At 31.8% G+C, this 26,472-nt stretch overlaps 2 protein-coding genes across 2 annotated transcripts; one reads left to right on the top strand and one right to left on the bottom strand.

Moving 5' to 3' along the window:
* Positions 1-672: 672 nt before the first annotated feature.
* Positions 673-4,411, top strand: LOC130969688 (probable LRR receptor-like serine/threonine-protein kinase At1g14390). Its single transcript, XM_057895533.1, has 7 exons — positions 673-2,411; positions 2,565-2,698; positions 2,821-3,064; positions 3,261-3,454; positions 3,559-3,593; positions 3,688-3,799; positions 3,952-4,411. Exons 1-7 carry the CDS (start codon positions 1,184-1,186, stop codon positions 4,183-4,185), a joined length of 2,181 nt encoding a protein of 726 aa, XP_057751516.1. The 5' UTR covers positions 673-1,183; the 3' UTR covers positions 4,186-4,411.
* A 521-nt stretch (positions 4,412-4,932) lies between these two features.
* Positions 4,933-9,460, bottom strand: LOC130969960 (ubiquitin-conjugating enzyme E2 2). The gene is made up of 6 exons (XM_057895881.1): positions 9,208-9,460; positions 8,488-8,621; positions 8,367-8,392; positions 7,288-7,377; positions 5,712-5,800; positions 4,933-5,349 (listed from the first exon to the last, which is right to left on the bottom strand). Exons 2-6 carry the CDS (start codon positions 8,610-8,612, stop codon positions 5,221-5,223), a joined length of 459 nt encoding a protein of 152 aa, XP_057751864.1. The 5' UTR covers positions 8,613-8,621; positions 9,208-9,460; the 3' UTR covers positions 4,933-5,220.
* Positions 9,461-26,472: the final 17,012 nt, after the last annotated feature.

The following is a 26,472-nucleotide window of genomic DNA, read 5'->3' as shown; positions in this document are numbered from 1 at the left end:
CATGTTGTAGAATAACTAAATAAATAAGGAAGAAGTAACAAATATAAAATATAAAAATATAATTAGGTAACTCAAGTAGTAATATTCACTAGAATTACTATATCAATATAGTAGATATAATTAATATATTTAATAATATTAAAATATATAAGAAAGAGAATAATATAAAAGAGAGAATAATATAAGAGAGAGACTATTGTTTTTATTGCTTGTAATTGTGTGTACGTACTATCACAAATCCATACTCTATTTATACTTGTCCAAAATTTCTCTTTTCAAACTTCATTAATATAAAGTCTATTATAAAAAAAACAAAACACCGCTTATAGTTAATATTACATAACCCAATGTTAACTTGATTAGAGAAATGGACATTCATACTTATTATAACACATTTCTGAAGAACTTGGTGATGTGATAACATACATGCAAGTCCATCAAAAGATGGTCAACACTACTAAGTGTCCTGAGTTAAGTTCCTGCATCTTGAAACTTTGAATTCAGAGCCGTGTGTTGACTTTGGCATCATTGGCAGCTTGGAGCCTTGGAGAGCCAAGTTGCAATTTAATATCATGGTTCCCACTTCCCAAATCCCTATATTATATTTTCTCTTTATGAATTCTACATTTTTTCCTACTAGGGAACGGAATAAAAAATTGATGATAGCTTTACACTGTTTGATAAAATAAATAAATATACAAAAGATATTTCTCTTTATTACACAGCACCTTTTATTTCATTTGCATCTTTCATGTGACGTGTCTAGTTAATAAAGTCTCCTTTACTAAGCTATTTAGTACACACTCTTTTAAGGTTTCTCAAAGTTTTGAAATCTCATTCTTTTCCAGATCTCAGGTTTCAGTTTTTTTTTTTTTAAAGAAAAAAAAAATTGGGGGTCCTCTTCCTTCCATTGTCCTACCTGCTCCACAACATTACTGAAATTCTTTATCCTCATAATTTTCCATCAGAAAATCTTTTCATGCAATCATTATAACATGACAAATAACTTTTCTGCTTGATAGCTTTCCTATGTACTAACTAAAGTGTTTGATTCTGTACAACTGGAAAGAAAAAGATAAGAAAGCAATTCTGTTTACTTATGCTCAATGCTTAATAGCTTTCATGCTGTGACAAAACCATTCTGTTTACTACAAATATTTTTCTTTTCTTTAAGTCTAAGAATATGAAGAGATCATTGGTTTTGTTCTGTAACTTGTTTCCTGCAACAATCCTTCTTGTTCTGCTTACTATAACAACAAGTACTTCTGCACAGCTTGTAAGCAGTGAGAACAGAATCCTCTTCCAAGTTCAGAAGCTTCTAGAATATCCACAAGCCCTTCAAGGTTGGAATAACTGGACCAACTTCTGCTACCTCCCTCCATCACCTTCCCTCACCATAGTCTGCACAAATGGCCATGTCACAGAACTCACCATCATTGGAAACAACACTAGTTCTCATCAAATCCTTTCATCAAGGTTCTCCATTGATTCTCTCTTCACTGTGATGACAAAGTTTTCAAATTTGAAGGCCTTATCATTGGTTTCATTAGGTCTGTGGGGTCCATTACCTTCCAAGATCAACAGGTTCTGGTCACTGGAGGTTCTCAACATTAGTTCAAACTTCATTTATGGTGAAATTCCACCATCAATATCAACATTGAAGAGCCTCAAGAGTCTTGTTTTGGCTGATAATCTCTTCAATGGAACTGTCCCAGATTTCAGAAAGCTAACTTTTCTTCAAGAGCTTAACTTGAGTGGCAACAAGCTTGGTCCTTATTTTCCTTCACTATTAGGCCAGAACCTTGTGAGTCTTATCTTGAGGAACAATTCTCTCAGATCTCAAATTCCTCTTCAACTCATAAAATTTGATAAGCTTCAGACACTTGACATCTCTTCCAATGAAATCTTTGGAAAGATTCCATCTTTTCTTTTCTCTTTGCGTTCTCTCCAGTACCTAAACTTGGCTGCAAACCAATTAAGTGGTAACCTTTCGGCAAAAACAGCATGTGGTTCTGCACTGACATTTGTGGATATCTCACACAATCTTCTAGTTGGAAAGTTGCCATCATGCATTGGTTCAATGATTTCAAAGGGCAAGCTGCTATACTCTGGGAATTGTTTTTCAACAAGAAGGTTGAATGACCAGCAGCATCCATATTCATTTTGCAAGAAAGAGGTTGCCTTAGCCGTTAAGCCACCGGAGAAAACAAAGAAGGAGAATGAATCCAGAGTGAAACTAAGTCTATTACTTGGTATAATTGGAGGTGCTGTGGGAATTGCAGCAATTCTGGTTCTACTCACTGTGTTCATTGTGAGGAAATCCAACCAAGAAAGATCATATCGTCACCGGGACAGATCCGTTGCTGATAAATTTTATGCCGGAGCATCTCCCAGACCAAACACTGATACAAGTAAGAAACATTATGATATAGTTGTTATTATTGTTGTTATTGGATGATGATCATATGATAAATGGATATACATTTTAGATTTTCACTTTCAGATTCTTTTAGACTCTCATTAAAGTGATGCATTCATTAATCTGGTTTCACATGTTGGAATAGGACGTGTTCCTCAGACGATGAGGCTATCTGCGGTTGGAATGCCACCATACTGTAATTTCACATCAGAAGAAATTGAAGATGCAACAAACAACTTTGACTCAACAAATCTAATAGGAGAAGGAACACAGGGCCAGGTAAGAGAATTTTTCTTTCAAGTTATTTACAGGGTTCATAGCTTGTTTTGTTCTCCATGATGAGATGGAACCCACAGAAAACAGGTTCTAATGTGTGTTCATTTACTATTGTATTCACACAGCTATATAGAGGTTGGCTCAGAGATGGTGCAGTGGCCCTGGTTAACTGTGTAAAAATAAAGCAGAAGGGTTTGCCCCACACCATTAACCAGAACTTAGAGGTTTTGCCTAATTTGAGGCACAGGCATTTGATGAGTGTTCTAGGACACTGTGTCATTACTCATCAGGAAAATCCTCAACCAACAAGCACAGTCTTCATTGTCTTTGAACACATATCAAATGTGTCACTTAGGGATCAACTTACAGGTAAAACGATCACATAGACACTGGTAATCGCCTCATGACAAAAATATAACAGAAACGCAACTTCTATCTTGTCTCTGTCTCTATTGTCTGTGTTTTCTGTCTTGAAACACTTATCAAACACCACCATAAAAATAAGGCTCACTATAAAAGCAAGGATTTGAAAGTCCAAAAAAGTATAACGTGTCTTACTCAACAGATTGGAGAAAGAGAGATATGCTGAAATGGCCACAAAGAATGGCAATCAGCATAGGCATTGCAAGAGGGGTGCAGTTCTTGCACACAGGAGTTGCTCCTGGCATTTTCGGCAACAATTTGAAGATTGAGAACATTCTATTGGATGATAGCCTCAATGCAAAAGTTAGTAGATACAGCATTCCATTGCCATCCAAGGTTAGTAGAAAGTACATGTAATTTGGACTATTTTCTCAGTAATGTTTATATAATTACATCCATATCTCTAACATTGAAACATACCTGTCTTGGCCAATTTCCAGAACACTGACCAAAATGCCCCCAATCAGATTGGCAGGTATGTCTCTGCTCATTATCATCTCTTTCTTCAGTTTTAGTCTTCCATTACTGTGTATTAAGTATAATTAATATGTTGTTAATCCCACATGCAGCACAAATAATGCAGAAAAGGAAGATATCTATCAGTTGGGTGTTATTCTTCTTGAAATTATCACTGGCAAACAAATTAAATCTTCCAGTGAAATAGAGGAGCTGAAGGATGAGGCTAGTATCCATTGCACTTGTTCTTAGATATCCTCCAATAAAAAACTTAAGAATCATAGAAGTGTTAACTCTACATAGCTAAGTTTACCATAAAAAGGTTGTAACCAAGGTAAATTTTTCTCATCTTTAATTCAGTATTTTATCAATTTCAGCTGGAGAAAGGGTCATCAGAAGCACAGTCAGTACTAAGGAGTGCAGTTGATCCTTGCCTGAGGGGAACTTATGCATATGAATCAATGAGGACTGCAGTTCAGATCACCATCAATTGTCTCTCCAAGGCTGCTAGTAAGCGCCCTTCAATCGAGGATGTTCTGTGGAACTTGCAGTACTCGATGCAAGTTCAAGAGTCCTGGACCAGCAGTGGAAATCTCAGCACAAAGTTCTGAACATCCCTGTCAATAGAAGTGTCTGCTGGAATTCCATAAGTTCATTGATCTTAATGAATAAATGAACATGTAAATATTTATTTTCTTCTATATAGGGCCAAAATGCACTACTTGTCCTGAATTGTTCCTACAAACTTATTGTCTAGTCATAGAAGTTCCTCTTCAAGTTTGTATCTACCAATTTCTTTGGATTACCCTTGAATAAGGCATAAAATCGTTTTAATAAGCCATGATGAGATTGATAATTAATAGCAATATTACACTTCAGTGTTTGTCACCAATTTGATTTTTCCCTATTCTATTATTTTTTTTCTCTGCTTAATCAACTCTTGTTCTTGTCTCTCAGCTAATTAACAAGTCCAACTTTTTTTCTTTTAAAAAGAAACTTGATGATGTTCATTGATTCAAAAGAAAAATATGAATCATACAAGACATACATTTTCTGTCATATAATATATTTTGTCTTGTTTAAATCTTTTGATAATTTTATATTTTTATTCACTGCATCTTTTCAATCAAATTCAGATTCTTATCATGGAAATTCAATATTCTCAACAAATATTTCATTGTTTAACTAATGAAGCTAGCATCAACCTGCATGTATTACTTCCTCCATAAGAATTAACTCCAAATAACCAAAATCTATCAGCTTTTTTTTCTTTTGGACTGGAGAATCTATCAGCTAACTAGATCTAAAGTTATAGCATTGAAATGATAAAGTAAACAAAAACACAGATAGGAAGAACATGGAGAAAATATGGTGGAATATTAATTCATATAAAGTTTGAGCAAACACATCATCACAGAAATATAAGTATTCTTTTAAAGTCACAAGGTTACTGAATCATTCAGATCCCCTTGACAACCTTTTAACTACAACCTTAATTCATATGAAGTTTGAGTAAACACATTGTGAAGGACTAGAGACAACACACAACTGTTCTTTTTTTCAAGTCTCAAGGTTACTCAGTCAGATCCTTCAGATCAGTTGACAACCTTTTAACAGACTTAGTGGCAGCCTATTGAAGATTATAATTAATCAGCAGTCCAACTTTGCTCAACAATCTCACGTACTCTTCTGTTGTATTCGCGCTTGTTTTCACTGAACATCCGAGCAGCCTCAGAGTTTGCCGGGGAATTTGGATTTGGGTCACACAGCAGTGACTGCAACAAGAAAGCCAATTTAAAGAAAGTTAACATACATCTAATAAATTTTAATTCTATATCTCTCTATCTTAACAAGAATGTCATCAAGCAGTATAAACTGAAAACTAAAAATGGGAAATTTTTAAAAAAGGGATTAGGCTTGATTCCTTTTGAAGGACTTTCATTGGTTTATAATATGTGATTAAATCACAAAGAGCCGTCACTAACACAACCTTCGAATGAGATAACCCAACCTCCAGTGAAACTTCTATGTACCAAGAAAAAGAAAGGGAAATTTTAAAAAGGGGTTAACTGGAATCAAACTCTGCAGTATAAACTTTCTTTCAGCAACCCCAACATATTAAGCAAATGACAATTACCTGGATTGAGGTAAGTATTGCAGCTACATCATAAATCGGGCTCCACTGGTTTTGCAAAATGTCCAAGCATATACTTCCATCTGCATAAACTGAAATTGACAAGTAGAAAGCAGGTTAGAATTGGATCAAAGTTATTCTGATGCAAATATCCTATCAATGTTATCTACTCTGCCAATTTATGGTTAAATGAACATAATATCTTCTGCAGAAAAATGAAATAGTCTTTTTCATTTTTTTACAAAAGAAGAATACTGCTAAGACTTAGAGGAGGAGGAGGAAGAAAAAGGAGAGGGGGGGGGGGGGGATTACAAGGAATAGAAGATAAGAGGTCCTCCATAGAAGAGCCAAGACAAGAATGAAGAGTAAAGCTGTCTATAAAGCATAGCTTTCCAAGTACTCAACATGTTTGAGAGAGAACATCCTTTGAAAAGATCGTGTGTTTTACACCAAATAGATGCCAAATGGAAAATCCTATACAACAAAACTTGCTCGACAAAAAATCGGTCATTGAACGTGTGTCAATTGCACCCCAACCAAATACTCCCATGAAATCATCTTTGATTGATCAATTCTTGTAATTGTTTATATTTTGTCATGAATTTGGCATGCAACCTTGACGTGACAAGTTGTTAACTATGTATAATTCATCCGATCATGAGTTTAAATAATTTTGTACGAGAATTCATTAAATGGTGTGACTAATTAAGGGTGCCAACTTTTTTATCTTATTTACTTTTATATGAATTATCCATGATACGGCTCAATAGCATCGTTTTGATCCATGTAGCCATCCCCACCTGGTGAAATAAGGCTTTGTTGTTGTTGTTGTTGTTGTTGTTATTGTTGTTGTTACTTTTATATGAATTACCAACATTAATTACTTCAGTTCAAAATCAATTCTAACAGAATTAATACCCCTTAGATTAAATTCTACAAATGCAAAACCAAACTCTAGTACCAAGTCAAGAACCAACTATACTAAAACCTTATATAGTTGAGCAAAGGTTAATTAACGGTTTTTATATCTAATAATTATAATACTGTCAACATATTTGCACAATAATTCTCTACAATGATTTCTACTTTAATCATATTCATATCAGTCCCCTAAAACTAAAACTTGTGTAGGAAACAAAGATATCAAAAGGGCCACTACATCCCTTATTACACATATTTTGGAATTAAAATTTCAAGTCTCAACTTTCTTTAATAAACAAATCAATCATTAAAAACACATATATATGAACCAAATTAAAAGATGCCATATTGCCATTACCAAAAGCTAACTAAATTATGTAGATAAAAAGTCTGCAAAGTTTCTACATTCAATAGAACCAAAGTGCCAAAACTAGACATAATACAAAATAGGGTGTGTTTTATATATTGGATAAACTATAGTTAAAGAAAGCTTGGAAGAAGACAAAGGCACTACCAATGAAATCCCAAAAGCCGTTTCTACAATATTCTAAAGGCTAAATAAATACTCATTCATGGCCACACAAATAAAATAATTCAAATGACTTTCATTCTAACTCCAACAGAGATAGCAATGCTGAAATTTCAAGTTTGGACTTACTATTCGGATGAAACATTCGAGAGACAAAACGCACTGTAGGAGGCTTATTTGGATAATCCTCCGTAAATTGAAGTGTCAACTTAAACGTACCTGAAATTATAAAGCAGCATCACACAATATAATTACATGCTTTGAATACATTAATCACAAGGGGGAAAAAAGAAGTGTAAACATGACATGGGTCAACTTAAACCTTTAGGTAGCGTTTGGTGGAGAGACAGAGACGAAAAGACTGAGACTGAGAGACAGAGACTAAGAGACAGAGATTGAAATAAATTTCAGTATTCTGCTTGGTGCAAAATAGAAGACAGAAATTGAAACAAGAATGAAACTCTAATTTAATTTGCACAAAGGGTAAAATTGGAATTAATTAATTGAAATGAGAGTATTTTAGCTATAAAATGTTATTAAAGTTTCAGTCTCCATCTCTAAAAATTTTAGTCCTCTGTGTCCCTACTTTTTGGAGGTACTGAAATACTGAAATTTTGGAGACAGAGACAGAAATTTTAGTATCAGTCTTTAAACTAGCAAACATGATACTAAATTTCAGTTTCTCAGTCTCTGTCTCAATACCTCAAAACAAACGCTACCTTAATATTTTGTCCTATTATGTCTACAATAGTACAATTGGAGCAATAAATCAGAAGTTTAATTTGCAAAATGCATATTGAATACCAAGATTTAGGTGAGACCTACAAGCACAAGTTATATTATAGAACAACACAATATTATACACTTCCAATAGACAACTAGAATTGTTTCAGATTCTAGGAAAGAAACACAACAAAGATGCGACTTGACACAACGACACAACGATATGGTTGCTGCCTCATGACTTAGAGGTCATGGTTCGAAGCTTGTGAGGCTAAGGCTCCATATGCTTACCCTCCTCAGTCCTCAGTCCTCAGTCCTCACACCTCACCAAGTAAAAGCCTCAATAGTCAATACCTAATAGACATATGCTACTTCTACAAGTAAAACCACATGCAAGAAATTCACAAATAATCATCATCATATGTGAAAATGCTGAAATGAGATATTAAGTCCTTCAGCTTATATAACGTAGAATACTTTTATACCTCCATCCCAAGGGGTATCGTCCGGTCTGAAAAAAGCACCGAGAAAAAGTATAATTAGATTGTTATGATAACATATTTAAATAAATATAAAGAATGTTCGGATTTGAAAACTCCTACACACCCAAAGATGACAGCATTCCAAAGCATAATATTATTGTCTTGGGGAGCTCCACTGATGCCAGCAGGAGGATCTTGTTGCAATCTTTTAAAATCTCTCATCAGTCTCTTCCTTGCAGGAGTCGACATCCTCACCACCTATAATTCAATCAAGCACAATCCAAACCGTAGTAATCAGCAACTGACATGCCCATGTACACAAACCACAGTAATAAGAATACATGGAAAGTTCAAACTTCAGAAAATGCAGAAAAACACACACACCAAGATAGAGACACAATTTGATGTTCACATAGCTAAACAATTATCAACAAAATCCTTAAAGAGCAAATTCCGCATAAATTTCCATTAAAACATTCGCAACTGAGAAAATCCCAATTCCCTAAAACTGAATCCAGCTAGCAAAAAATCCATCTAGGTATGAATCAGTGAGCAAAAAATCAAAACAACAAAATCATTTCAATAAAACATCAGAATCAAGTATTTTGAGAAAACCAATAACAATTAAAAGACCCACTCTAGCAGATACCCTAGATCGAGTTCACCCTTTTCTCCAAAAACACAAGCCAAACAAACATCGAGCAACCCACCAACCAAAATAGGGTTTTTCGAATAAAAAACAAGCGAAATCGATCTGGGTATGAACTAATTTAATGACGAACCGTTCACACAAAAGGAAAAACGGGTTTTTAAGTGAAATATGGAGAAGAGAGAGAATTCTAACTTGTGAGTGAGAGCAGGTGCAATCCCAGGAGGAGGAGCAGAGAGAGAAGAGAAGAATGAAGCTCTGGGATGGATGGTATTTATCGAGAACCAAAAAGAAAAGAAAAGAAAAAAAAAGTAAAAGAATGTGAAGAGAGAATTTAGCTTTGGGTATCAGAGTGAGAGAAATGCTTCCATGGCAACTCGCTTAACTCGCAGAGAGACACAGAAAAAGATATTCCCTTCTAATCTCATCATCATAGTTATTATTTAGTAGAGATTATTGGGAGATTATTTTGTTACTACTGCAAAATTACACCCAAAGAATATTGATATGTTGTGCATGGATAAAATATCGAGAAAAATTCAAAAAGTTATTATTTTTTACTAATATTTTTAGTCACTAATCACAATTTTTTAATTTAATAATTTAACAATATTTTTAGTTTATATTTTAAATATTATTGATTAATTAATGATTAAAAATAATAAATTAATTTTTAATTTTTTCAAAATATTTTTGTTTATAAAATTAAGTTTAAACTACCAGAATTATTTTTAATATGAAAATAAATATGGTGTTTTGGTTGAATATTGACATTTGAAATGTATTACAGTATTGTGGAAGTTATTCAACACGTCCCCTACGTGTTTCAACACACCCCCACATGTTGGTTAAGATGTTGCCACGTGTCCAACATACTCTCCACGTGTTGGTCAAGATGTTGCCACATGTCCAACACGGCCCCCACGTGTTGACTTCCTACCTGCAAAATCCACCTACGTGTAATTACACGCCAAATAATCTCATTTTCAACAAAAACACCAATATTTTTTCTATATTAAAAAAAATCAGCCTTAAACTACTATGTTCCCTTTTTTAAATAAGAGGCAAACACCAAATTAGTACCCGAAAGATTCTGACGCTGACAAAATGGTACCTGACTTTTGTTATTGACAAAATAGTTCCTAAAAGATTTTAAAATTTGACAAGCGTGTCCCCGAGCTCGCCAGAACAAATCTCCGACAAGCACAATGCTGACATGGCCATTACGTTTTGATGACATGGCAAAAATCATCCCCAACCCTAATCCTTCTCCTCCAATGCACTTCCCATTCTCCCTCAACGCACTCTCCCCTTCCCCTTCCCCTTCCTGAATCTCCCCCCTCCACAACCTTAATCCCTCCCTCCCCCTCCCTAATCCTAATTCCCTCTCCCCAATGCACTTCCCACTTTCCCAATCCAAAATCTCCCTTTCTGAACCCTAATCCCCTTCCCTTGTCCCTTTGAATCCTAATCTCTCCTTCTCAACTCACTGTTTCACATTCTCAACTCACTCTCCCCCAAAACGGAACTCAACCTTCTCAATCTTACAGAGACAACATCACCGACACTACACGGTCGCTATTTCATCGTCGAGTCTTCTGCGTCTGCCAGCGTCATCTGTCTCTTCCGACACGGCATGGTCGCCTTCAACCTTTACTATTGTGCTTCGCGGTAACTCGCTTCCCACCTTCTGGTTGAACAAAAAAATAGACACACATAGCAGCAGCGTCCTTCAACCTTTCCGCTTGTGTCTGCTTGCTGCTTGTCCCCAGTTGCTGCCCTGCCTCCTCTATCTGTGTTTCATCTTGGCTCCGTTGTGTCGTGCCTCCTCTGTTTTTGGTGTTCTTTTTCTGGCCTTGTCTAAATCTGCTTCTTACTTCATTGGTGTCTATATTAAGCTTTATTTTATTTTATTTTGATTATTATATATGAATATGCTTCTTGCTTCTTACTTCTAACCTTGTCTAAATCTGCCTCCTCTGTTTTTAAAATTATAAATTAATCTGAAAATTTGGAATAATTAATGATTGAAAGAGTGAGAGAGTGTGATGGGAAATGGAGATCTTTTGCTAGATTAAGGTTCAGGAAGATTTCCGAGTTTAGGGCAACTTGTGAGTGAGAGGGTGCACTGGAGAGGGGGGATTAAGGTTCAGACGGGAGATTAGGGTTGGGAATTTTGGATTTTCTAAGTTGAACTGGGTAATTAATTAAAAATTCCACCTTGAATTTTTCGGTGGCCACCTCAGCATCTTTTTCATTAGAAATGTGCTCTCGCGAGTTCGGGGACACGCTTGTCAAATTTTAAAATCTTTTAGGGACTATTTTGTCAATAACAAAAGTGAGGTACCATTTTGTCAGCGTCAAAATCTTTCGGGTACCGATTTAGTATTTACCTCTTTTAAATAAAGATATACTTATTATGAAAATAGCTAATTTTATTAAAGTAACTATTTTACAATATCATTAAAATTAAATTTTATAAAAAATTAAATTTTGTTTTGATTAATTCTCTCTAAAGACAATGAAATAAATATTTTATTTTTAATATTTTTTAATGTTAACTACTTAGTATGTGTACTAACAAAACATTAGAAAACATATTTTATTAATTAAAATTATTAATTATAAAATTTATGAAATTCATGATCAAAGTTTAATCATTAGTTAGTTTATATAGATGCTTAGTTGCCAAAATTTTTATTTTTTAAAAATATTTATACTAACTTTTAAAATATTTTTTTTAAAAATTGTAATATTTATATTTAATAAATTTATTTAAAAATAGCTTTTAATAAGCATAAGCAACAATAAATACATTTGATAAAATAATTTTTAAAATTTAAAAATATTATAATAGATATTAATGTAATAATTAAATTTAGATATTAATTAACATATGAGGTTATATTATATTTTTTAATTTTGATAACCACAAGATAACTTTAAAAAAAAATTTTTAGAGATTGATTTGGTAAAATTTTTTGAAAAGATACTTTTGATTTTGCATTTGATAAATTAAAAAGCTCATGTGCATATGTTTGTACTTGTAGCTTTTAAAAATTAGAAGTGATTTTAAAAGCACCTAAGAGACAATTTTTTAAAATTGGCTTGTACTTATCAAAATTAAAAAAAATCTAATATAATTTTATAAATTAATTAATATCTAAATTTTAAAAGTTATTATAATATTTTTTAAAAATTTTAAATTTAAAAGCTATTTTAAAAACATTTAGTACCTGTTATAATATTTTAAAATTTTAAAAATTATTTTATTAAATATATTTGTTGTTGTTTGTGTCTATTATAAATGATTTTTAATTTAATTTACTAAATATAAATATATACTACCATTTTTAAAAATTTTACTTTTAAAAATTAGTTTTTATAAATTATTTTTAAAAAATAAAAATTTTACCAAATTAAACACTATTTTTAATGTTTAAAAATTATAAACATAAATACATAAATTTTTTTATTTATTAAATATAAAATAAATTATTTATACTTTTAAAAAATATAAATATTTCGTAAAAAAAATTTACCAAATTAAACTATGCACAAACGTGATATGGATACTCATGCTTTTATAGAAAAAAGAGTAACTGAACAAATCTGATTTTATTAATCTTATTTTTTTGCTATTATTATTTTCTCATTTTATTATGGGGTCATCTTTGTATGACGTCATTCATGGAAGACGCCAATTAATTAGTAATTACTAATTGCACATCAATTCATTTCACAACCGGATGGATTTCTTTTTTTAACTTTTTAAAATTTGGTGAAAAAGGTAAATAATAAAATAGATCATTTGATTTGTTTCTTTTTAATTTTATTAGTATATGGATATGGATCCTTGTCTTTTATGAAATAACATATAAAAATATATAAAATTATTGTAAAATAAATAAAAAAATAAATAAATATAAAACAAAAAAATATAAATATAAAAATGTAGTATTAATATTCATCACAATCAATATCTCAATACAATAGTCATATATATACATTACTAATATATATAGTAACATATATATAAAAGGAAGAGAAAAGTGTTTATATATTATTGTAACATGTAAAGAAAGAGAAGAATGCTTTTTTATTGTTGTGTGTTATATATTCTTTAGATTCTATTACTATTTATATACGTACGAAGGACACTCTTTTTAAACTTTATTAAATACAATCATTCTTGATAACCTAAGTCTTATGAAAAATAGGCATCCACCTCAAAAAATCTTATCACAACATTCTCCTTTAATAACCATTTAAGATTATATCTCATTAAAACCTTACTAAAAAAATTTAATAGAAAAAAATTAGTGAAAAAAAAAGAGTACAATATTCTCTGTGATTGAGACTGCCTCATTAAAAATCTTGCCAAGAAAAACCCAATGAAAAAAAAACCTAATCAAGAAAAACAGAGTACAGCCTCCCCCTTTTGTTATTATTATTTAATATCTCGAAATCGACACATCACAATCTGATGTACCATCTTTCAAAGGAGGATTTTAGAAGTGACTTTGTAAATAAATTTGCCAAAGTATCACTTGAGTGGATCTGTTGGATATTAATTGTTCTTTGATTTTGAAGGTCACGAGTGAAGAAGAATTTTGGAAAAAATATGCTTTGTTCTATCACCTTTGATGTATCCACCTTTAAGTTGAGCAATGCATGTTGTATTATCTTCAAATAGAACAGTTGGATCTATATTATAATCAATCAGTCTACATGATACTAGAATATATTGGATCAAACTTTTGAGCCAAAAACACTCGCGACTAGCTTCATGTATTGCTAGTATTTCAGCATAATTAGAGGATGTTACTGGAATCGTCTGTTTTGTAGACCTCCATGATATAGTTGTACCATCATATGTGAACAAGTATCCTGTTTGAGATCTTCCTTTGTGTGGATCAGACAAATATCTAACATCTGCATAGCCAACTAATTGTGACTTGGATTCATATGGATAAAACAAATCCGTATCAACCGTTCTATGAAGATATCAAAAAATTTGTTTGATTCCATTGGAATTTCTTCTAGTTGGAGAGGAACTATACCTTGCTAGTAAATTCACCGCAAATGATATATCAGGTCGTGTATTATTAGCAAGATATATTAACGCTCCAATGGGCTATGGTACTTCAAGACCAAGAATATCTTCATTTCTTGTTTAGGACGGAATTGATATTTTTTCGCATCCAAAAACCTTATGATCATTGGGGTATTTAATGGATGTGACTTGTCCATATAAAATCTCTTCAATATCTTTTCTGTGTATGTTGTTTGATGAATGAAGATCTCATTTTTGTATGCTCGATCTGCAGGCCGAGACAAAATTTAGTCTTTCTAAGATCTTTCATCTCAAACTCTTCTTTTAGAGCTTTTATAGTTGTTAGAATTTCTTTAGGGTTCCAATGATATTTAAATCATCAACATACACAGCAATTATAATGAATCTAGATGCAGATTTTTTATGAAAACACGTGAGCATATATCGTCATTCTTGAATCCGTTTTTGGCCAGATACTCAATAAGACGATTATACCACATTCGTCAAGATTGTTTTAGACCATATAAAGATCTTTACAATTTGACTAAGTATAACCCCTGCAAATATTCATTGGATGGTTTCGATATCTTTAGTCCTTCAGGGACTTTCATATAGATATCACGATCTAATTATCCATATAAGTAGGTTGTCACCACATCCATTAAATGCATATGTAGTTTATGATATGCGAATAAACTGACCAAATAACGCAATATTATTGCATCCACTACAGGAGAATATGTTTCTTTATAATCTATACTGGGTCTTTGTGAAAAACCTTGTACGACAAGTTGAGCTTTATAGCATACAACTTCATTTTTCTCATTTTGTTTTCTCATAAATACTCATCTATATCCAACAGGTTTTATATCTTTTGGTGTACGGACTACAAGTCCAAAGACTTCACGTTTTGCAAGTGAGTCTAATTCAGTCTTCATAACTTCTTTTCATTTTAGCCGATCATTTCTTTGTCTACATTCTTCAACTATTCTTGACTCAAGATCCTTATTTTCATGCATAATATTTAATGCCACATTATATACAAATATTTCATAGACAATTGTTTTATTTCGGTCACATTTTTCTCTTGTAAAGACATAATTTATCGAGATCTCGTCATTTTCATAACTTTCAGGCACCTGAACATGTTCTGACGTCAAAACTATATTAGAATTTTGGACAACTACAGGTGTCTTTACTATGTCTTTATCTTTTTTAACATAAGTAGTATTTACCTCTTTTCTTTTTTTGAGAATTTTTATCTTTGAAACCGACAGGCCTACCACACTTCTGAGGTGAATTTGTTTCGATGACCATTTGTCCAACTGAGACATCAATTTGAATTGGAGCATTTTCAGCTGATATATATGATTTAGTTATCCTTTTCGTATCAGAAAATGCATCAGACAATTCATTTACTATTCTTTGCAAATGTATAATCTTTTGAACTTCTAGTTCACATTGCCTTGATCGAGGATCTAAATGAATTAAAAATGATACATTCCAATTAAGTTCATTTTTAGGAAGCTTATTCTCTCTCCCTAATGTTGAAAATTTTGATTCATCAAAATGACAATCTGCAAATCGGGATTTAAATACATCTTCAGTTTGTATTTCAAGATACCTCACTAAAAAGGGAAAATCATATCCAATATATATCCTAAATTTTCTTTGGAGTCCCATTTTGGTGCGAGAAGGTGGTGTAATGGGAACATATATCCCACACTCAAATATCGTCAAATGGAAAATATTTGGCTGCTGGTCAAAAGCGAATTGCGGAGGAGAGAATTGATGATAACTTGTTGGCCTCAATCGAATAAGTGTTGCGCTATGTAAAATAGCATGCCCCCAAGCTGAGATTAGGAGATTTGTTCTTATAAGTAAAGGTTTAATAATTAATTGGAGGCATTTAATAAGTGATTATGCTAACTCATTTTGTGTATGAACATGAGCTACTGGATGTTCAACGCGTATTCCGTTAGCCATACAATAAGCATCAAAGGCTTGGGAAGTAAATTTACCAGCATTATCAAGACGAATTGTTTTGATTAGATTTTCTGGAAACTGTACTTTTAATCAAATAATTTGAGTAAGTAATCTCGCAAACGCTAGGTTGCGAGAAGACAATAAGCGCACACGTGACCATCTCGAAGATGCATCTATTAGTACTATAAAATATCTAAAAGATCCACATGGTAGTTGAATAGGTCCACATATATCGCCTTAAATTCTTTTTAGGATTTAGGGACCTCAAATCCAATTTTTACTGGTAATGGCTTTAAAATTAGTTTTCCTTGAGAACACGCAACATAATAAAATTCACTAGATTTAAGAATATTATGGTTTATTAGTGAATGTCTATGGAAATTTTCAATAATTCTCCGCATCATGGTTGTTTTCAAATGACCCAATCGATCATGCCAAATTATAAATTCATTTGGGTTGGTAAACTTCGGGTTTACAATGGCATGTGATTTAATTGCACTAATTTTAGTATAATATAATCGAGACGAAAGTGAGGATAACTTTTCTAATATAGCCTTTTTATTTGAATAATGAGTTGTGATACATAAGTACTCATGATTTTCCTCATTCATTGTTTCAATACGATATCTATCTCGGCGAATATCTTTAACACTCAACAAGTTCTTTAGAGACTTAATAGACAATAGTGCATTATTTATTATAAATTTTGTTCCTGTGGAAAAAAAATTATACATTTTTCGGAGCCTTCTATCATATTACCTGAGCTAATAATAGTATTAACATATTCTTCCTTTGATACAAGATGAGTAAAATATATATTATTTTTGAGAATGGTATACGAATTTGCACTATATGAAAGGCAAATATCTTTACTATATGTCATTGCAATTTTCTTCAAAAGAAAAATAATAATATAATGAGTAAAAGTATTTGCGCAGTAAAATTATTTTCTTGATTGTTTTAAGAAGTACTGTACATAGTATCATATACTAAAAATTTTATTATTATTATTATTTTTATTATTATTATTTTAGAACTTGGCACATTCAGCAATTTAAAAATTTATAAACATAAATATTTTATTAAACTTAACAAGAAATTTCTTACATTGTTTATTTACATGATCAAATGGCTAATATTTCTTTTTGAATTCTCAAAGAAATCAGATACTTCATAATGAGTAGTATAATTTTCAACAACTATCATTTGAAACAAAATTTGTCTCCTTTCTTTTATCATCCTTTTTCAAGGATGCTTGATGAAGATCAACTAGGTGCCTCGGGATACGACAGGTACGTGACCAATGACCATTTTCACCACAATGGAAATATTTATCCTTTGTTGATTTATTTTGTCCATTATTTCTTTCTTTATCCCATTTCTGGTGAATCCTTTCTTATGAACATAATTTTTTTTCCTTCCATAATTTTTCTTATAACCAAAACCTTGCCATTTATCTCTTCTGGATTTATGATTTGCCGCATTTGCTTCAGAAAAAGGGGCGGCGCCAGCTGGGCGCGCTTCATGATTTCTTAAAAGCAATTCATTATTATGTTCATCAACAAGAAGGCTATAAATTAGTTCAAAATATTTTTTAAATTTTTTTTCTCAATACTGCTACTGCAGGAGCACATTCGAGACATGGAAGGTCGAGAAATTTTTCTCTAACATGTTATTATCAGTTATCTTCTCCCCACATAATTTCATTCATGAGGTAATTTGAAACATTGTTGAATTGTATTCATTTATTAATTTGAAATTCTGTAGACGTAAGTGCGTCCACTCATATCGAGCTTGAGGAAGTATCACTGCCTTTTGATGATTATACCATTTTTCAAGGTTTTTTCACAGATCTGCAGGATCTTTTAGTGTGATATATTCATTTTTCAATCTTTCGTCAAGATGACGACGAAGGAAGATCATGTCTTTAGCTTTATCCTTTTAGGATGCATTATTTTCAACTTTAATGGTATCTCCAAGATCTATTAAATTAAGATGGATCGAATTTTAGTATCTAATATCCATGATAAATAGTTATTTCCAAATATATCAAGAACATTAAATTCAAAATGAGAGAGTTTCGATATAATGAAAATTTATCATCTGAGTATTTCTAAAATTTGATCAGAGTCTCATACTAATAACGTGTTGTAAAATAAATAAATAAATAAATAAAATAAATATAAAATAAAGCGATGTAAATAAATAAATCTTGTATTGATGTTCACCACAATCAATATCTCAATATAATAAAAATGATTCATATATATAGATATTACTAATATATGTAATAACGTATATATAAAAGAGTGAGAAGAGTGTTTATACATTATCCTATCATGTAAAGAAAGAGAAGAGTACTTTGTTATTGTTGTGTGTTATATGCTTCAAATTTTACTACTATTTATACACATATGAAGGACACTCTTTTCAAACTTTATTAAATACAATCACTCTTGATAATTTGAGTCTTATGAAAAATGGGCATCCACCTCAGATAATCTTATCACGACAAAAATATTTAATTTTAAAATTTTTAAATAAAAAATACATATAATAATTTTGTTATAAAAATTTTATAAAATTAATTAAATTTAACTATTTTAATATTAAAAATAATAAAATTAGTGAATAATAATTTTATTAATTTTTAAAGTATAACAATTACTCATTAATAATATATAGTTTGTAATTAAATTAAAATATTTATATTAGAATTCTATATTTTTTAAAGTTTTTTTTAAATAATATTAGTGGTTAAATTTATAGACATTTTTTCTTAATTAGTGAGCAAAACTTTTAAACTCTCCTACCCTTATATTAAAATCAATTTGAGAAAGTATAATTTAACATGAAATAAAATTTGATCTTGAATTACATTTTTTATTATCATAGTAAAAAAAAAAATATTATGAAAAAAAAATAATTTTTGTTAAAATCTACCTAACTAAAACTATTTTATATTCTAGTTTCATATTCTATTTTGGAATCAAAGTAATACGATCAATGTTGTTACTTGTTAAAATTTACTAATATATTTTGTCTATTCTTAAGATGAAATAATGGTATTTGTACCTAGAAGTAGCTTCATATGTTTTGTTAATTTAAAGTTTAAACATCTACCAAAATTGCTAAAAATAAAATAAATATACAATTGAATATACAATATTTTGTCTTAACTCTTGTAAAATGATAAAAAGAATTTGTGTCTAAAATTTTGAATTGACCATACATAAAATAATAATTATTGATACATGTCCTTTCTAAACAAAATCTTTTATTGCAATAAAAACATAAATGATATTGATTATTCAAAAATCAAAGTTGATTTGTCCATTCAGTAGCAATTATTTTTTCTCACAAAAGGCAAATATGGTTGTGTTAAAAAAAATTAAAATATCATCATCACTCAAACATTTATTAAGTGTTTCGTAACATTATTTATTAACTAAAGAATTTTTTTTTTCAAATTACGAGTTTGATTTTTACTAATAATATTGCTTGATGATAATCAAATTAGATCTTGAATATAGAATTCTCAATTATATTTGATAGTATTTTAAACTTTAAATGTATCTTATTCTTCTATTATAAAGAAGTAAAAATACAGTGTCATTTGAATTATTAATAATTCATATCAAGTAATATATAACATATAACTTACTTCATATCTATTTTAAAATAATTATGAACATTTTTTTTAATTTTATTTATCATTTATTTTTAATTAATTATATTAATGTGCAAATAAAATAAATTAAATACGATAATATTGATATAATATAACTATTTAATTTGGGAATAACTTATGTTTAATATAGCATCATTTTTGTAAAAAAAAAATATTATTAGACCGAAAAAATAAATATATTAGACCAAAAAATATTTTTTAAAATATCAAGATGCAAAGAAACAATATTAAAAAATCTCAAATAAAAAATAATGAAATATAAAATAATAGAAACAAATACAATAAAAATTTATCCAATATTCAATTGCATCATCTCCAAATTCTTCCAAAATATTAACTTTTTTTACCTAATTATTTAATCTATTTCTTTATCTTAGTCCATGACATTATCTATTGTATAAGTATATAAATTTATCTATTATTTAATTAAGAAGGATTGTATAATTTTAAATGTCTTTTGTTAAAATGTTCGAGTTTAACACAAATTTAAGATAATATTCAACTAAAAAATTAATATATTATACTAAATAAAGTAATTATCGAATAATTATATATTTTTTAAAAATTTTAAAATTGTCCACAACAATGGCTGACTTATTTGAAAGGTATCAGATTTAGACAGAGATGAATTGAAGAAGGAACAAATTCAAAAAGAAACGAAAGAAACTGAGAAGAAGAGTTCGAGAGTTGAGAGAAGATAGGAGAAGTTTCTAGAGAAGGATTTGTTGAACTGAATTAGTTGAATCTAAATTAACTGAACTGTTAATTACATAATGCAATATATACATAGTGTAGTGAGGTGTAAGGACAGATGGCAACTAACAGAATTTTGCTAAGTGTTATTAACTAATCGCTAACTGACTCAACTGGTATTCATAACCTCTATCATGACCCTTGCTTTCTAATCTTCTTCCTTTCTTTGCTAGTTGGCTCTTTACACACACCTTCATGCTCTTTGCTCTCCAAATATTCTACTTTCTTTTCAGTGCCTGTCTTGGTGAATTTGCCATTACTCTTGCTAAGAAATAACTTTGCATTAGCAATATTCAGCATGTTTCTAAACTCCAGAAAACTCCTGCTTGACAGAGCCTTAGTGAAGGCATCAGCCACTTATACGATCCTGGAATATGGCTCACCTGTATCGTTTTGTTATTGACATGGTCCCTGACAAAGTGCAAACCTGTCTTAAAATGCTTAGATTTTGAGTGCAAAATTGGGTTAGCTGCCAGGAGAACTGCGCTAAGATTGTCACAGTACATCATTGGAGACTTAGTTAGTGAAATTTTTAACTCATGTAGCAAGTGCTTAATCCAGAGAAGCTCAGCTATCAAATCAGCCATTGCTCGATACTCTGCCTCTGTGCTAGACCTTGCAACCACTGACTGCTTCTTGGAGCTCCAAGAGATCAGGTTCTTCCCCAAGAACACATAGAAAGCTCCAGTAGACTTGCGATTATCTGGATCTCCTCCCCAATTTGAGCCACTATAGGCTGTGACCGTCATGTCCTTAACTCTATGCAGCTGTAGTCCATAAGTGGATGTTCCACTGACATACCGAAGCACACGTTTCACCAATTTCCAGTGCTCTTCCAAAGGGTGCTGCAGAAATTGAGACACCTTGCTGACACAGTATGATAGCTCAGGCAATGTGATGGTAAGGTATTGTAGGCTGCCAACAATAGATCTGTAGAGTCGTGGATCAGTGAAGGCAGGCCCACCAAATGCAGATAGCCTGACTGAAGAGGGTAGTGGTGTAGTGCAGGATTTGCACCCGGTCATGCCAGCTTTAGCAAGAAGATCTCCAACATACTTTTCTTGTGACAGAATCAGGCTCCCTTTTTAGTTTTTGTAACCTGAATTTCCAAGAACTAGTGAAGTTTTCCCATGTCTTTCAAGGCAAATTTGGCATTCAACTGTTCGATTAACTAAGTTATGGCAAAGCTAGAGCTGCCTGTAATGATGATGTCATCTACATATACTAAGACAAAGATATTGCCTTCTTTGGAGAACCTGGTAAATACAGACACATCTGACTTGGTTGCTGTGAAACCAAAATGTCTCAGTGCTATAGACAGTTTATAGTACCAGGCACGGGGAGCCTGCTTTAGCCCATATAAAGCCTTTGTCAGTTTACAGACCAGATTACCATTACCTACAAAATATCCTTGAGGTTGCTTCATGTATACCTCTTCACCTAAATCTCCATGGAGGAAGGCATTATTAACATCCAATTGCCTAATGCTCCAGCCATATGTTAATGCTGCAGTCAGGACTATCCGAATAGAAGTAGGCTTTACAACTGGACTGTATGTTTCAGTGAAATCGAAGCCCGTCCTTTGAGAAAATTCCTGAGCCACTAATCTTGCTTTATATTTCTGTAGTGACCTATCAGCGTTGTACTTCACCCAATACACCCATTTTCTCTCAATTTCCACTATACCTTTGGGAAGTGGAACAAGCTTCCAGGTTTGATTCTTCATGAGAGCATTGTATTCAAGGTCCATTGCTTCTTTCCATTGTGGATGAGCCATTGCATCTTTGACTGATCTAGGCTCTACTGAGGTATGAAAAGCCCTTGGTCTAAGGCAGCCAGACTTGCTCTTGTAATCATTGAGTGTGTGTTAGTTGAGGAGGTATTGGTAGGAGATACAAGTGCTGCTGGGAGAACGATTTTTATATCAGAAATTGGAATTGGTATTGGGATGTTTGAGGGTGCTACTGACTGGGTGGACGAGAAGGGAGGTTGAGTGGGTGGAATGGACTGACTGTTATTATTAATAGCTGGTATGGTTGGAAATTGGGCGCCTGAAGTGGATGTTGTAGCAGAAGTAAGGGGGAAAAAGGAGGAAGTGTTGGGTTGTCTTTGTGTGAATGAGGAAATTGGTGAAGACTTATGAGTAGAAACAATTGGGATTGTAGGGAATTGCTGCAGGGCTGGTGGGGGAGGATTGGAGTCTTCATGTAGAAATTTGCCATCTTTAAACGGAAATTTTCTTTCATCAAACACAACATTCCTTGTGATTATGGTTTTACCACCAGGGGTTAAGCACCTGTACCCTTTGTAAAGTGGGCTGTAACCAGTAAAGACACAGGGGGAGGATCTAAATTCCAACTTATTCTTGTTGTAAGGCCTTAAGTGAGGAAAGCATAGGCAGCCAAAGACTCGAAGGCTGGTGTAATCAGGCTTCTTCCCAAATAGCTTTTCAACTGGGGACTTGTTTTCTAAAGTAGGTGTTGGAAATTGATTAATAAGGTTAGCAGCAGAGGTGAATGCTTCTCCCCAGAAACGAGTTGGCATTCCAGCTCCAGCCAACATAGACAAGCCTTTATCTACAATATGTCGATGTTTTCTTTCTGCATTACCGTTCTGCTGATGTATATGTGGACAAGAGAACCTGTGAATTAAGCCTTGACCCTGCAATTCTTTAGACAAGCTTACATATTCAGCAGCATTATCTGTTTGCATCATTTTAATTTTTCTATTTAATTGTAATTCAACTATATTTTAGAAAGCTTTAAAGACTGATTTAAGTTGGGACCTGGTTTTGAGCAAATAGAGCCAAGTGAACTTAGAGTAAGCATCAATAAAGTTGACAAAATAGAAATTTCTATTAGAATCACGCATAGGGGCAGGACCCCATATGTCAGAGTACACAAGCTGAAGTGGTTCAGTATATACAGTATGAGAAATTGGAAAAGAAAGCTGGTGAGACTTGCCAATACAGCAAGCTGGACACACTGCCTTATTGATATTGAAAGGAAGATTACAGGATTGTAAAACTATTGAAATGACATTATTTGAGGGATGACCTAGTCTATTGTGCCATAACTGGAAGTTATCTGTACTAGACATTATAGAGACATGGGCAGCTTTCGGGGGTGAAGGGATGAGGTTGACAAACTTGTACATCCTTTTGTCAACTTTGCCATGAATGACAATATTCTTAGTTTCTTGAGTTTTGACATAACAGCCATCAGCATGAAATTCAAAAAATACTTCATTATCACAGCAAAACTGATACACACTAAGTAAGTTTTTGGTAATATTAGGCACATGCAAAAGTTTTTGTAACAGAAACTCTCTACTGCTCAAATCAATTTTAAAGCTAGACTTTTCAATTAGGTTGATGTGCAAACTTGAGCCGTTTCCTACTATTACTTGATCAGATCCTTCATACATCACTCCTTCTATCAAGTTCTGCTCGTCTGAAGTCATGTGGTGTGTTGCACCTGAGTCCGAATACCAGTTTGGATCACGGGCTGTTGAGGGAGTGGCTAGTAGTGCTTGAGGAGTCGAATTGTTGCTGGAGTTCTGAGCAGCATATTGGGACCTTGGATTGTCATCTTTTTCATACCTATACCTGCAGGTTTTGGCTGTATGTCCAATTTTGTCACACACTTGGCAAATTGGCCTTTCACTTGATCTTGCACTGTTATTCACGAACCTTGAGTTATCATTTTGGAATCTTTCTTCAAATCTTGAATTGTTGCCTTGTCCACTTTCAACATTTCTATTCTGAAATTGGCCAGCTCCAAATCTGCCACTTCTTATTAACCTTTCTCCTCTGTTCCTGTAGTCTCCTCCTCTAGAGCCTCCTCTAAAGCCTCCTCTTATGTTGTATCCTTGTGTGTGCTGGGCCAAATTTGCCTGGATAAAGGACTCAGGTTTTTTGAATCTTTCTAGCATGCTCTCATGAATCAGGAGTAACGCTTTTAGTTCACCTACCGATATGCTTACTGGTCTTGCAACTACAGATGTGATTACATTTGCATATTCTTCTGTCAAACCATTTAGTATTGCATTTACATGGTCACTTTCACACATTGGTTCACCAACAGAGGCTAGTGCATGTATTGTGCTTTTCAGGGCCAACACATATTCATTCACAAAATTTTCTATCTTGATGCTACTCAACTTATGTTTTAATTGCATTAGTTTTGCTCTAATCTGAGAAGAGAAATGATCATCGAGTCTTTTCTATATCTCATATGCGTACACGCACCCAACCATTCGAGTTGTGAATGGCTTGGTCATTGAAGCCAGTAGCCACGACTTTAGCAGCGAATCTTGTCTTTTCCACACTGGATATCCAGGATTTGTTTCTCCTGAAGGTAAGAATCGCGTTGGAATCCTTTCTCCAGTGATGTGGTGTAGCAAGTCGTGGCCTTCAATGGTTGATTTTGCCTGGTCCTTCCATTGCAGAAAGTTGTCCTCATCCAGTTTTATCGAAATTGGGAAAGACGTGAAGCTTGGGGGCATCGGTGCCTGAGAGATTGAGCTGTGACTGTTCTAGGGTTTCGCAGCCATGGAAGCAGAGCGATTGTTAAGCTCTGATACCATGAAAGGTATCAGATTTAGACAGAGAAGAATTGAAGAAGGAACGAATTCAAGAAGAAACGAAAGAAACTGAGAAGAAGAATTCAAGTGTTGAGAGAAGAGAGGAGAAGTTTCTAGAGAAGGGTTTGTTGAACTGAATTAGTTGAATCTGAACTAACTGAACTGTTCATTACATAGTGCAATGTATACATAGTGTAGTGAGGTGCAAGGACAGATGGCAACTAACAGAATTCAGCTAAATGCTATTAACTAATCGCTAACTGACTCAACTGGTTCTCATAACCTCTATCATTATTGATCTAAAATAATTTATAATGTTTTTTTATTTTAAGATAAATAATAAAAAATTTACTAAAAAAATAAGATACAGTTTATACTTATTTTTTTATGCATAAGAACCACAGTGTATAATTACTCGTGATTCTTACAAGAGAGGGTAAGCCAAAAAGACGAAGAATAGATACACAACAACCTTCATTGATATTATTTAATTGCTCAATCTCCCGAATAAGAAGTAAAATTAAGCATATAAGGAATATAATTTAAATATTAAGAAGACCAACATGTAAAGAATTATAATAAATTAACTTGTATAAGATAAAAATAGTAAAATTTATAATAAAAAATTATAAAAAAATTAATAAATAAGAACAAAATAAAAAATAAAATAGATAGAATACAATAACGAATAGTAATATCTTATAATTTATATAAAAAAATAAAAAATTAAAAAGGTAGAAATAATATATTATAAGAGAAAACAAGTATTATCGAATGAAAAAATAATTGATGAAAAAAAAAGTAAAATTCTCTTCTAGCATATATAATTTTTTACGATTAATAAATTATGAAATATACAGATAGATAAAATTAAAAAAATAAAAATTATGAAATTGTATCTTTTTAATAAATTAAAGAAATATTATCGACCATATAATTGATTGTAGACACATAACTATTTGACAATAAATACAAAAAAAATAAATTTGATATTAAAATAAAAATATAAATAATAAATAAAAATCTGAAATTTAAAATCTAGGAAAGAAATAAAGATAAGCTTTTGATAAACAATGACTCAAAGAGTCAAAGACAATAAATTAAATTAAATAACATATATTTAAATTAATTAAATTAAATAATTAATATGATAAATTAATTATAAATATTTAGCTTAATAAAGTAACTTAAATAAATAAAAAATATCTTATAAATATATCAATATAAAAATTATAATACTTTTAACATTATTAATAAAAATATATAAAATAAAAAAATTAACATAAATTAAAATAAAATTTATTTATTTATTTTATTCAAATTAAATAATTAATATAATTAATTAATTATAGTTAATATGGTCAACAAAATATTAAATAATTTAATATTT

The sequence above is a fragment of the Arachis stenosperma genome, chromosome 3, assembly GCF_014773155.1.
Source record: "Arachis stenosperma cultivar V10309 chromosome 3, arast.V10309.gnm1.PFL2, whole genome shotgun sequence".
Classification (NCBI taxonomy): domain Eukaryota; kingdom Viridiplantae; phylum Streptophyta; class Magnoliopsida; order Fabales; family Fabaceae; genus Arachis; species Arachis stenosperma.
Note: the sequence above shows the minus strand (reverse complement) of the source record. Positions and strands in the feature narration are given on the sequence as shown.

Excerpts from the sequence above, each read along its gene's own strand:
- LOC130969688 (XM_057895533.1), top strand. The coding sequence starts at position 1,184 with ATGAAGAGATCATTGGTTTTGTTCTGTAACTTGTTTCCTGCAACAATC. Across the intron at positions 3,455-3,558 it reads GCATTCCATTGCCATCCAAG|AACACTGACCAAAATGCCCC; the intron begins GTTAGTAGAAAG and ends GCCAATTTCCAG. Across the intron at positions 3,800-3,951 it reads TAGAGGAGCTGAAGGATGAG|CTGGAGAAAGGGTCATCAGA; the intron begins GCTAGTATCCAT and ends TATCAATTTCAG.
- LOC130969960 (XM_057895881.1), bottom strand. The coding sequence starts at position 8,612 with ATGTCGACTCCTGCAAGGAAGAGACTGATGAGAGATTTTAAAAGATTG. Across the intron at positions 8,393-8,487 it reads TGGAATGCTGTCATCTTTGG|ACCGGACGATACCCCTTGGG; the intron begins GTGTGTAGGAGT and ends TGCTTTTTTCAG. Across the intron at positions 7,378-8,366 it reads CGATACCCCTTGGGATGGAG|GTACGTTTAAGTTGACACTT; the intron begins GTATAAAAGTAT and ends TTATAATTTCAG.